Raw genomic sequence first — 13,792 nt, forward strand, 5'->3', positions numbered from 1 at the left:
CAGTTTTAACTCCTTATTTATTTCCTGAATTAATTTTTCTCTCTTTGAGCTGTTTATACTATTCAGATATTCTAGTACACATGCATGGGTAATATTTTTTAGGGAATTAAATAGTGCTCTTTTTTTTTATTTTTGGATTTACTGTTCATGGTATCAATGGCAGCTTTTTTTCTGAAGTGACTTCATAAGGCTTTTCTTCTGGCACGCCTGGTTCAGATGTTACCAGCAGTTGTGGTCTCATTCTGGTGTACCTGGGCCTGCGAAATCATACTTTTGCAAGATAGTTTTGGTGTTACTTTCAAGGGGTTTCTCATTTCCTCTCATCAGCCAGCTGATGAATCAAACATGGAACTTGAATTCCATAATAATATTTTCCTGTCTTGGATGGATAGTTACATTCAGTAACAAGCCCAAGTGCTTTGTTTTGTTTAACTGCCGGGAAAAGTCAGATGTATTGCTGTGTCCTAAGAAAATATGGAGCAGATTTCATAAGAAAGATACTGGAAATATAAAATAAATGTTGGTCCACCTGACTGCATTCCTGAAATGTATTGGCAAAAACTTTATTCAAATATTTGTATGCTGCTAAAGTTCTTTCATTGCATCTAGCATGCAAAAAGAGGATTGAAACATGTTTTCCAGTTAAGGTCTCTACTTACTGTTATGATTTCCTAGCTTGCACCTTTGTGCTTTGCCAAGGAACAACAATTTCCTTATTTCATAGCTCACTGCATTTTAACACCAAAGGTGATAGTTCTCCTTTACCAAAGGAAAAACACAAAAACCAAAACAACCAACCAAAAACCCTTAAAGGAAAGAAAGAACTGAGAAGGGGGCTGTTGTCAATTGGAGATGAGATGAACCTCTTGTTACACCTTTGAGTGATGCAAGGCAGAGTGCAATGTGTGCTGATAGACTGTAGAAGGTAACATATATTTGAGTGTGTGTAGTTAAAATAAAAATCAGCATCTGTGCATCTGAAAGTGTACGTATGTGTGGCTGACTGTTCTCCCTAAACTCTATTTTTGAAAACACATTGTACTTCTAAATGTTTTTTAGGCCTGAAGTGAACTTAGAAAAATACACAGGTTGCCTCAAAGACATTGAAATTTCAAGGACACCTTATAACATATTGAGCAGTCCTGACTTTGTTGGTCTAACCAAAGGATGCACACTAGAGGTTAGTCTGCTTTGCATGTAGTTTGGCCTTAATGTTTATAAATATCTTCTGGTTTCTGATTTTATGGCATAGTAGATTAATTGTATATGATATAGTCCTTAGATAGGAATCTAACCTTAAAATCCAAGCAGTTACATTTAAAAGAAAGAAAGATGAATAAGTCTGATCAGCAAGTAGACCAGTTTTTCAGATCCTGACTCCTTGGAATATCCCTGGCCACTTATGATACATCTGTCCCTAAAGGGTTAGGATTTTCTGAATTGCTTAGCGGTGATTTAGCTTTGTTTCAGGTTACTAAAATGGTAATTAATGACATTAATGAGGATAGGCACTGACAACACTGCAAAAACTAAAAAAAAATTATGCATATAAAAACCAAGGATTTAATTTTTTTAAAATTGTTATTATAAAGTCATATACTACATAAAGCCTCAGGTATGAGTACTTATTGACGTGAGCTACCACTGAGCTGGAAGGCACACTTCTTACTGATCACTAAGAACGTGCAAAATTGGTGTTGTTATTTTAGCTTTAAATGCAACTGTTTTCAGTTGTTGCTGCTTGCAATTAACAGCCTTTCAGGGCATATAGAATGCAAGGAATCTGATCTAAAATTTGGGAGAGAATTTAGTAATTTTCCATGGAAAAGTCTATAAAAAAATACTTCCACTGACATTTGTGTCCCAATAACTAGTTTGTGTTTCTTCCCTGAAAATCTCTACTGCTTAAGATAGTTTTGCAAGCAGATGGAAGATACCATCAGATGCCATATATACCAATGCCAAAGAGTTGGATCATGTGCAACAAGTGCTTCGTTTATGACTCTTGAGTAACCAAACAAGCAGTGGTGCTTAGTGAAGCAATGAAGATTAATAAAAAGTACTTTCTCAGCACATCTGACAAATAGTAGAATCCAGTTCATATTGGGTTTTATTACCTATTGTATAGATTTAAAAGCAAACTCCAACTATATTAACTTAGTGGAAAACACATATATAAAATAAAAATAACCTTGAGCAGTTATTTTTAATCAAAGAGGATATATCGACATAAAACTGGAACTGTGCCTTCCTGTAAGACAGGATTTGACAAATACAGTAATGATTCCAGATGTAAACAGATAAACTAGTGTTTGCAGAACCCTTTGAGGAGTAAATTGATAAGCATTTATTATTACTTTCCGTCTTTCCACACTAGTTATATTTACATAGTTTATTATTTTAGTTCAGAAATCTTCCTGTGCATTCATAGTCTTGTTTTTAATTCTACTAATGCACGTTCCTGTCCTCTCCTTCCTACAGAACATACATACAGTCAGCTTCTCCAAGCCAGGTTTTGTGGAACTGCAGCCAGTCTCCTTTGATGTGGGCACAGAAATCAATCTCTCCTTCAGCACCAGGAATGAGTCTGGGATCATCTTGTTCGGCACAGGTGGCACAATTGTTCCCCCCAGGAGAAAGCGCAGGCACTCCTCAAGGAAAGCTGCTCCTCTGAGGAGAAAGCGCAGGCAGACAGGGCAGGTAAGAGGAACCTGGCAAAAGATTAAAAAAACCCCTACAATTCTACTGAGGTGCCACAGTTTGTTTCAAGACTGTCAGATGTTTATGCTTAAGTTAAATTCAATTATTTGGAATTAATTATTTCTCGTGTTATCCTTTATCTGATGAATAATCTAATAGAAGCTCAGAATTGGGTTTTTTTCTCTTGGATAAATTGTTTCTCTTACAGATTTACAGTCATTTACAGTCATTGCTTGTTGCTAAGCAGCAGACATGTTTTTCTATTATATTCCATGTTGGGTTTTTTTTAACCAAACCCAAATATTAGAAAATAGTGTTCTTCATTCATTTTGAGGATTACTTATGTCCTGTTAATGCTTGGAAACTCTCTCAGTCCTGTTCATAGAGACATAAATGAGGATCATTCTAATTTCCTTGAGACAAAAAAAAAAAAAAATCTGGTGACTCTAATGAAGATAATCCTCTTATTTGCCATCACTGATGTGGAATTTAAGACTTGAGTGCTCTGGCCTCTCACTCTCTCTCATATAATAAAAATTTGCTGTATTAGTCCACAGAGTCTGAGTGACGGATATAAGTGCGACTGCTAGAAATTGTTAGAAATTACTTAGGTCTTGATTAAAATCCTGGCAGACACACTACAACAGCAATAAACAGAATGTGTCGATGCATTCTTTGTTCAGGACTTCTGGGAAGTGACAATTCATTATTCTCTTATCTGCCTATTTTGGAAGAGAGCTCTTGGTGACCTGGAGTAACACACTCCAGGGACAGCACATTGTGATGGCTCACCTGGATGACATTAACTTCAGGGTAGGGGCTCCTTCATCATTTCCCAGCTCTTCAGGTCACAGAAGTGAACATGACCACTTACACTGGTGCTGGAGTAACTGCTGGCATGATTTGCCAGCCCTCTGAACACAGAGCTCAAGCTGACATCAATGCACTTCAGGGCTTGATGAGTTTAAGAGCAGGTCTTGTAACAACAAAAATCAGAAGAATTGTAGGTTAGAAGTCTTCATCCTTCCCTGAAAATAGTTAAATCTTCTGTTGGCGTTTTCCAGCATGACCTCATTTTACCCCTTCCTCACTATAAAAATGCCAGAGTCTGATTATAGCAGCAGCAGCACTGAAACAGCAGTGTCTTGTCTGGGGTGCGCACATTAATAACCAGTGTAAGACAACAAAACACACACTAATGTAAAACTGAGTGAAATAATTTCTTTCCAAATGTAACTTATCTTTTCACTCCAACATACACCCTGCAGGCCTACTATGCCGTGTTCCTGAACAGAGGCCGGCTGGAGGTGCACATCTCCACGGGGATCCGGGATCCACACAGGATCACCATCAGACCAGAGGCTGGCGAGTTTCACGACGGCAGAGCACATTCCATCCGGATAGAGCGAGCCAGAGGGTAACAAATACCTGCAAGTGCTGCAGCCCACACAGCACAGCTAATTCAGAAAAGCAAATGTATTAATGGCTTCAGCAATCCATGTAAATGCTTCTTCTGAGACAAAAATAAATTAGTTTCATTCCATCCTTGTCCAAAAATTCTTAGAAATAAGTTTCTGGTAGTCATTATTGTTGTGAAGAGCTTTTCAGAACATTGTTGCACTGAAAAGGGTTTACATGCTTTTGTAGGCTTACCAGCCTGTTTCTCCAGAGACTTGCGTTTGCCTGAACTGGCATCTTTAACCTTCTGGTTCTTTGAAAATATATTTTACAGAAGAATCTGTGGGTGAGAAATTCTGCTGTGGTGCAATAAATCTCCTTTTCAGGACATATAGAAAAATACCATTTTTAAAGGGTACAAACTGAAACACAGCAGCCTGTAGGTTTTTTGAGATGCCATGTGCTGGACACAGTGGTGCCCAAATAGATAGGGTAAAAGTGAAAACACAGTCCCACTTTTGGTATTGGAAAAGCCTTCACAGACCTTCTCAGACCATATTGTTTTACACTGAATTTCACTCGAATTCCTTCGCCCTTTCTCAGACATTTTAAAACTTCCTTATTACACTTTACCATTCAGAAAGTGATTAGAAACAGCACTACTGTAGTGTGTAGGACTCAGGCAGCCAATAATATTTATGGCCTGGAATAACCCTTGATCCAAGCAGGGTTTATTATGGACATTTGAACATACAAATGTGTACATCCTGTACAGACATTTGTTGAATTAGTGCACTATGCGCAATGTTCTGTGTTGTTAAAATAAATCAGAAAGAAGTTGTGACATCCAGCATGTTGCAAAAGGCACTTATCCACTTCACCCTCTTACCTCCACAACACTTGCAGCCTTCTTGACCCACCATTCCTGTCTAGTCACCAGGTGCCCTTCTGTACTCTGTAATTTGCTTTCCTTTCTGTATAATTTTCTGACTGGATTTCTATTGTATTGTTAAAAAACCTCTCATAAATAATGCCTCCAGTCAATGAGGCTCCCTTACTTCGATGACTGGGTCAAAGTCAAACCGTAAATGCTTTGGAAGAAAAAGTTATTTTGGAAATGGATGACTGCATTTTGTGATACATTTTGTGTCACTGTGACAGAACACAAATATGCAGATGATAATAAAAAGCTCTAAACAACAAAGTAAATTCTTTAATGCAGTGCTGTAGTGAGTACAGTAGCTTGACCTTATGAGGGTACATGTGAGAGTACATCAAGGCAAAATTGCCATACAATGCTATCCAGTGATGGTGCTTGTTCAGATGAGACCTCTGTGTTTTCAAAGTAGCTTTGTTACAAAACAAATTGCCTGAACTCTGAAGTTTCTGTAACCTGAAATGGATGTGAAAAGACATAAACTAAGATTAATCCTTCCTCTGCTCATCATGAACTCAAGCTTTATTTTTGTAAATGTGAGGAACACCCTGTGAAAACTCTGCAGAGAGATAATTGTCCATATAATTATAAAAATTACATTGTTGAAGACTAATGTACATCATTGCATGCTTCTGCTGGGACCCAAAATGTTTATAATGATTACCCATGGCTAAGATGCAGCAGCACAAAGGGTAACTTGAGTCTTGACTATCTGACTTCCCTACACTTCCTCTGAAGGCAGAGAAGGGAAATGTCCTCTCTGGGACACTTCATGGAACCTAAATTAGTCTTTTGCTCTGAACTGCCTCCAGAGAAATCTCTCTCCTCTTCTTTCCCACTGCTGAAGGGACTGGGAGATACCATAGGGATTGTCCTGAAAGATAAGTACTTTAATAACTGTTTTCTCTAACCCTTTGAAAAATTAATCACATTTCTTACTCTGCAGCTTTCCAAATGAAATTAATTCATCCAAAACTCTGAGGAAACTGGACAATTTACATGTACAGCACTTACATAATTCAGGTGCTTATGTCACTGTCCAGTTCTGTATAGGATATGTGTAAATATAGCCAAGCATTTTGTGTTTGAAAGCAAGTCACTTTATCAATAAGCATTTTCAATATTCATTTGTAATTATAGTAATTATGCATTTGTAATTATAGTTAAGGAAGAATATCAGAGTTCAATATAATTTTGCAGTTGACAAAAGGGAATTTATTTTCCAGAAACTGATTAGTCAGCCAGTGGTGCTGCAGAGGGTCCTACCTCTTCAGCCTTAACAGTAATTATGGGATTGTTTTTGCTTGTGCCATGTGAAATAGCCATTGGAATGAATTACAGCACCTGTATGGGTACATGATGAACAATCAGCAATTTTCCTACTCTGCCTCCTCCCCCAGAAGAAGCTGTGAGGTCTTTAAAAAGTGTAATGGCATATGTCTGCCATTATTTCTGCAGTCAGACCAGTCTGGTTGTGCCCCAGCAAGAAGATAATAAGGAGTCCAAACAAAATGTGACCCTATGCTATTCCCATCCTGCTGAGCTCTAGAAGATTTTATCTACCATCACAGTACAGCCAGCTCAGCCCTTACTGCATCAGTATTGCCATACCACAAACCACTTCTTCCTCTGCACCACAGTCTGACATTATCACCCCTCCACAGCACACTTTTTCCAGGCTTTGTCAAACAACTACCAAGGAAGCACAGCAGCATCTGAAACCCCTCTAGTGGTTAATATGTATTTAATGTGAGCTGCCAATTATATAATTTGAGTTTCTCATTGTTACAGCTGCTGTAGGAGTAAATGGGGCTTGCAAAAGGGTGATTTCAATACAAGCAATAACCAGCTTAAAATACATATTTCACTGCTTTCAAATCTTTTCCACAGGATGTTCAGTGTTCAAGTTGATGAAGACAAAGTCCAGACTCAGAGGTTGCCATCAGACCAGCCCATCTCTGTTAAGAAACTCTTTGTGGGGGGTACTTCTTCTCAGTTTCAGACTGCACCTGTCAGGAACATACCACCATTTGAGGGCTGTATATGGAATCTTGTCATTAATGCCACGTAAGTCTCAATGCCAACAAACGTCCAGTTAATGAGATCTGGTTAAACTGCCTTGGTTGCCAGAAAAAAGTTCATTGTTGCAACAAATCATACTAGCAGCAAATCCTGGAATATGGTCTCTTTTCTTCTTATGCCATTCCTTTTTTTATGTCTACATTATATGCTCCATAGGCTATGCAATTAATGAGCTGCTTTACAGACAAGCCAACATTGTCTGTTTATCCATGGAATCAGAGAAATTCAACAGTAATGCTGCAGTAAGATATATGTCAGAGATAGGTATTTATAGTGTACCATAGCACTTTATTTTAGGTAAGGGTGACTTCCAAGAGAAGTCAAAATTCTGAGAACCACCATGGGAATCAATTTACTTTGTGGAAAGTGCAGTAAACTGGAAGGAACATTTGAGTAAGAGGAAAGGCAATGGTGAATAGAATAAAATAAAACCTCTATAGACAGCCTCAATCTAAATCTTTCTTCCACATATCTGAAGTGCCTAAATTAGGATTTTATCACTCCACATCAGAGTACATGACTTCTCTGCAATACCACTGAAACTACGTAGGCCTGTAAAGTTTGCCAAAGAGGATGCCTGTCTCTGCACTGACCAAAGGAAGAAAAGCCAGTAGTCACTCTCACCTCTAGTTTAAGTGTCTTACTTCTCTACCTGTACCTTCCTGTACAAGGTGGGATGAGTCCTGGCTTTTGTGTCCTGTGAAGTGAAATTACACTGCAGCATATAGTTGTTCTTTATAAATGGGTGGTAAAAAGGCAGAAAAACTAATAACAGACATCACTCTTCTTGTGTGTTCTCAGCCCGATGGACTTTGCTCAACCCGTGTCCTTTGAAAATGCAGATATTGGTCGATGTCCCACACTAGAACCAGAACTTAGGCCACCTGAGGATGAAGACAAACCAACTCGTGCAACAGTTCTGGTCCAACCTGAACCAGACACTAATGGGGAGAAAGAAGGGCCAAGAATCCCTCCTGCTTCTCCTCCTCCAACACCATCTCTGTCGTCAGCACTTGTAAGTATAAATCACTTCAGCCAGGCAGAGTTTAAAAAAGTTCTTTTTCCAGGCAAAATTGAAAGGCTATTCATCAAAAATTATGGAGACTTTGCCACAAAAATAGTAACAATCCAGTATGATACTGTAAATGGAACACCTTGTTGCAGGTCAGTAAAACCTGTGGATAATGGAAAACTGATATCATTTGCTTGGATTATCACAACAGTAATTTATAGAATGATACAGCTTTAGAAACAACTTTGGCTTGAGTGCTTAGCTGTAAACTCTTACACTTCAGGATGTAAGCCAAGCAATACCTGCTTGGGTTTGGAAGGGAAATTTTCCCATGGGAAATCCATTTCATTACAGTATTTCTTGTGCTATTCTCTGAGCACATGATAATAGTCATGTCGGCGACAGGATGAATAAAAAGACAAACCGGAAGGGCTATTTGATATGGCCATTCCTCCTCTGCGATTTTATATCTTTAGTCGGGAGAATGACAGAATGAAACCCCAGTCATTGCTAAACTGAGCTCAACTGTTGGTACCAGAAACAGCTAGATAGTGGCAAGCAGTTCTTATACAATAACATTTAAGGAAGAAACTCCTTCTCTCACAAGTGTAGTAGTTTTATAGGTTGATGCAACATTTTACTGTTCACAAAACATATGTTTACACACCTGAATATTAAAGTGAATAATACATACACTGAAAGATATTTCTGAGGGGAAAATTATTTGTATTTTGTTAGACCTGAATACAACTGACAGGTTTATGCAGGCTATAGTTTAGTATGAGTGAGGTTTCAAACTGGTGTGAAAAGACTGCACATTCCGCAATTAGGAAGCCATTTGCATTATTGGAATTTACACTTCAATAATAAGATGGTTTAAAGAAGTTAAGAACCCAAATTCTATTTGAGATGCATGACCACCTTTGTTGGCCAGGTATATATGGCACAGCTTTATCTAGAGGGACTTACCAGGTATTACTGAAATCTCCATGCATGGAAATGGGAGCCTTGGGTTCAAGGTAGGCAAGCTCTGTCTCATGTATCACCGTGCCCCGGGCCCCGCAGTTACAAACATCGGCCTCTCAATGCTCCAGGGCAGCGGTTGTGGGTCGTTCCCACAAGGTGGAGTAGTTGTAGCACCAGGACTCCAATGCAGCTTTTCTCTTTGGAGTTCAAAGCAAATTTGCGGTACAGTGAGGCTTCGAGAGAAAGATAAGGAACCAGGCAACAAGGTAAAAAGGATTATCCAATTTAATGCTCACTGTTGTGAAGGAATGCAGTCGTAGTATCCCTTGATCATGCCTTAAAAACAAAACAAAGAAACAAACCACATGAAAGAGCAAGTGCACACTTCCTAAGATTATAAATACTAACTTTTAAAATAGCAAAATTGAGAGGAATAGATTTACTCATTAATAACAGAAACTACTCCCATTCCAACTAGGTGAGTTTTGCATATCATCTGTCTAGAGCAGCGATAATTTAAAATGAGAATTCAAAATAAAAATCGAAATAAAACACCACTACTCCACTTCTCTCTTGGAAACACTGAAACTGTTTTAGTATGAAGACTTGAAACTATTTTAAATAAGGCAAGCTTTTGGATAGCTGTTACATTCATATTAGTGAGTTCTTCAAAGTATTTTTTAAGGGGACTGTTGCAAAAAACGTAACTACAGTCTGGTAATGAGGTAACACTCATATGAAGTGGCACTCATATGACAGTATCTCAGAATACAGAATCTCAGTGTTGAAGGGCTGCATATGGAAAATGTGCAGCATAAAAAAGTATTTTCACATTGGAGGCTGAAATAAGGTATATGCTCTATTTAAGTACTTTTAGGACCTTTTTTATCTACATACATCCATCTGCATCTAAAAGGGGAGGGCAGTTGAATCCCAAGTGAGGAATGAACCTACGCGGTACTAAGCACAAGACCAGATCCATAAGTAGGACAGTTGGGAAAAACACCAGCCACCAGCCTGCTGCTGCTTGCTGTGAATGCCAGAATGTTCCTCAACACTGGGTAACTGCTGCTTCTGCCTCATGTTATTCCCTGCTTCTCAGGGCTCGCTTGCTGCTGAAACGAAGAGCGCCAGACTTCCGTCTGCCTTTGACTCCATGACGGTACCTCCCACTTTTCATCCAGGCATTTCTGCGTTGTGTTATTAACAGTATCCAGTGAACTGTGGGGACTGCTTCAGTGCTTTTTCTACTAATTGCTTTCTTTGTAATTACTAATACAGCAAATGAGAATATGGAGAATGTGTGACAGTCCACCAGTGGCCTTTTCTGTTCTTCATTTTCACTGCCATACACACCGAGCTTCTTGACCTACCAGTCAAGTCCCTGACATCTTACAAGACTGAAGTAAAGTGCAGCTGAAGAGTTCAGTCTCTTCTTAAATATGGAAGATTATTAAGCAGCCAGGACACTGCATAAGGCCATTACTCAAAAAGCAAAGCTAAGATATTTTAACACAGGCTGGTGACCCATGTTTAGTGCACAGTCTTGTGAAAGCTGTAAAGCTGGCTGTGCTTAGATAAAACAAAAGCAGGCACAGGTTGGTGAATAAAATACGGATTTTTTTAAATACACCCTAGTGATTTTTTTTTCCTTTTGCTCACTTTTCCACATCAGCTTAATGAATGTTTACTATTATAAGTAGTTATTAGTAAATAATCAGTGTATGCTATGATGCCAACTACCATGGTGTGTTGGACACTCTCCCACACTCCTTGCCCTTTCTTACAGTCACCCTGCTGGAATTAAGAAAAATTGCAATGTTTACTGATGCTGGGGAGCAGCTTGTGTCAGGGTCAGACCTTTTACTAACATGTACCAGCCTAGGATTAAATTTATTGTCAAATATATCCTTTCACCATGTAAAATGTAAAAGTGTGCCAGAGAAAGGTGTGTGTATGTATTTTCCAATTCTTTCCAGTATCAATTGTTATTCCAGTTAATCTTCAAATTTTAGCAAGCTCAAATGTAATTGAAGGTATTATATGCATAGTATTGTCATTAGCTTAATTCTTAGACTTTTAGATAAGCCTATGAAGCTTGAAGTAATTCCAATTTTTACCCTCATTATGGGAATTTGATTTTTTTTTCTCTTTGGTAATCACTGGAAGACTGGTATCATACACTCATAACCTTGTTTGGTCCTGGTGAATTTTCCCTGTTTTTTTCTATACATTACATAATTATGTATCAGTTGTTCTTGTCGTACTGCATGGTGTTCTACTCTGTCATATTCAAACCAGAGCATTTATTATGCAAAACTATATCTTAGAAATGTTCTATACTGTTATGAAGATCTTTGTGACATGTGAAAACAAAAAATATTACTGAAAAACTGAGTGAGAGAGGGAAATTAATTTCCTCTTTGCAGTTGAAATCTCAGGGCTTAAGTCACTCATGACATTTTAAAAACGTTTCAGAGAAAGAACTCTGTCAGCAAGGCACTGCACCTTGTGCTTTGCAGGTCCTGCTGAGTCAGGGCTCAAATAAGAGACTGTCGCCAATCCAAAATGATAGCAGCCACTGTGCTTAAAAACAGAGCTTGCAGCTATCAGAGTTTGTTTCTTTCCCAGCGGTATTCTCTGATACTATGTTGAGTTAGATCCTTTCAGTAGCTTCCTAACAATACTCTCAGTGGGAGGCAAAAGCCAGACATGAGTAGAAGCTGGTAATTACCATGGTCTCACATTGCCCCAGGCACCCCTATACAAGAGCTTTAGGACCAGAGATTAAACGACCTGGTGAATTTAAAACGAGAAAATTACAGTGGATGGAAGATATTTTACCTTCCATTGTTGCACCACTTCAAGATTAATAGAAGTGGAACTACTGGGAGGGGTTTCTTTCTTTACAACCTGGGTAATGTCTCTACATTAGAGAGCTGGGGGATTTCTACAGCTGTAACATCTATCCATCAGTTATTCAGATTCCCTGATTGTTTGTGGGAGCCTTTTAACAGCACTGGGGGAAACAACAGCATATTAACCAAAGAATACAGTTGTAAAACAATATAAAGAAGTAAAACGAAGGACTCATTGACAGCTGCAGGATCTGAAACTACTTTTAACTCATTATTTTTAAGGTGACTGGATTTCAAGTTGACAACAAAGCATCCTTTTAAAACTTAAATCTTGTTTCATTTCTGTAAGAGGGCATCCTACTGTGTAAAACTCAGTTCTGTGTGAGCTAAGAGTACACTGAGCTGCCTGGAAATCATTTAAGACTCTTGTAAATGTCCACTGGTGAAAGCATGAAAGCAGCAATGTTTATATATTACTTTTATTTGCTTTTACAGCCAGCTTAATGAGCTCTGCTTTTACACCAAGTTGCTGTCATACTGGTTTATAACTTTAGCTGGTGTGATGAGACATCAGCCCACTGGAAAATTGCAGGGCCAGTCTCTAGGCTAGGTACAATATTCTGAGCAGCTGGGGGACTCCCAGCATATGCACAGCTGAGACAAATACATAATATGCAGTTTGTATGGTTTGCAATTTTGCAGGATTCCTGTGCTGCTGACACAGAACCAGCCATTTTAGAAGGTGGCAAGCAGTTTGGTCTTTCAAGGAACAGCCACATTGCAGTTGCATTTGATGACACCAAAGTGAAAAACAGGTATGTTGTTTGTTTCAGCAATGAGTTTTGATGGAATAGTGTCAAAATAAAATGCCTCTCCTAATTCTCTCAAAGGTATCTCCCAAAACTATGGACATAATCTGAAAAGATCACATTCTATTACTAATTAATTTCATTAAGCCAACCTAAAAAAACATTAAAGCTTGAAATCTGGGCAATGAAATGCCCACCTAAGTAGCTCTCACACAATTTATCTCTGTTTGTAAAGGTTTGGGCACAAACTTTGGGCACAAACCCAGACCGATTTGCTAAAAACCAAACAGAGTAATGGAACCAGGTTGTGCAACAGACTTCAAAGATGGCTTTTTCAGAGGAAAGGATATTTTGTTCAGTAACTTAATAATTTCTTTTAATAAGCAAAACTTCTTTCCCCTTTCCTCCAATAGTTAAGATCAATCTTGCACAGTAAACGGGAAAAATGACATTGCCACCCCAAAGTATAGCACTATATACATGGAGCTGTTGACATGCAAAGGAATTCCATGAGCTGTTTATAAAACTGCAGCTTTCTTCAATGGGTTTGTGAAGCCAGAAGTTGTTAGTTGTTAATTTTTGCTCTGTAGGCACATGGTCATTAACAAATGTGCCATGTCACACCACAAAGCAATTTTGCTTCTTATAGTTTCCAAATCCATTAGCCTCACATTTATCCCTATAAAAATGTTGTACCACATATGCTAATTTTAGAAAACTAGGAATGATCCTGGACTGATCATTTTCATGCAATGATTTTTCATTTATATTATCAGATGCTTTCAGGTACTGACTTTGCAGCTCAGCTTGAGCAAGATTAGTGATGTGTTGCCAGTACAACTTCAGCATTAGAAAATCTAAATAATTTCTTCACAGATCCTTTACTGTAGAGGAGGTTCTCCATTTTACTGTTATGTCCAAGGGGTCATTAGGTTTGCTCAGACACAGCCTCATTTTCTTGGACGAGATCAGAATAAGTGTTTTATATCCTCACTGGAAACTCTTCTGTCTGCATCTTTAAAAGTTTTGC

At 38.4% G+C, this 13,792-nt stretch overlaps 1 protein-coding gene across 1 annotated transcript in view; it reads left to right on the forward strand.

The window, feature by feature from the left end:
* The window catches only part of LAMA2 (laminin subunit alpha 2), a 337,526-nt gene that overhangs the window by 312,997 nt on the left and 10,737 nt on the right, over positions 1–13,792 (forward strand). Inside the window, exons 52-57 of the mRNA XM_063389975.1 lie at positions 1,060–1,180; positions 2,482–2,700; positions 3,969–4,117; positions 6,926–7,102; positions 7,919–8,132; positions 12,656–12,768. Coding sequence (XP_063246045.1) covers positions 1,060–1,180; positions 2,482–2,700; positions 3,969–4,117; positions 6,926–7,102; positions 7,919–8,132; positions 12,656–12,768 — 993 coding nt within the window. The remainder of the gene's footprint in view (positions 1–1,059; positions 1,181–2,481; positions 2,701–3,968; positions 4,118–6,925; positions 7,103–7,918; positions 8,133–12,655; positions 12,769–13,792) is intronic.

Source organism: Prinia subflava, chromosome 2 (genome assembly GCF_021018805.1).
Source record: "Prinia subflava isolate CZ2003 ecotype Zambia chromosome 2, Cam_Psub_1.2, whole genome shotgun sequence".
NCBI classification, from domain to species: Eukaryota; Metazoa; Chordata; class Aves; order Passeriformes; family Cisticolidae; genus Prinia; species Prinia subflava.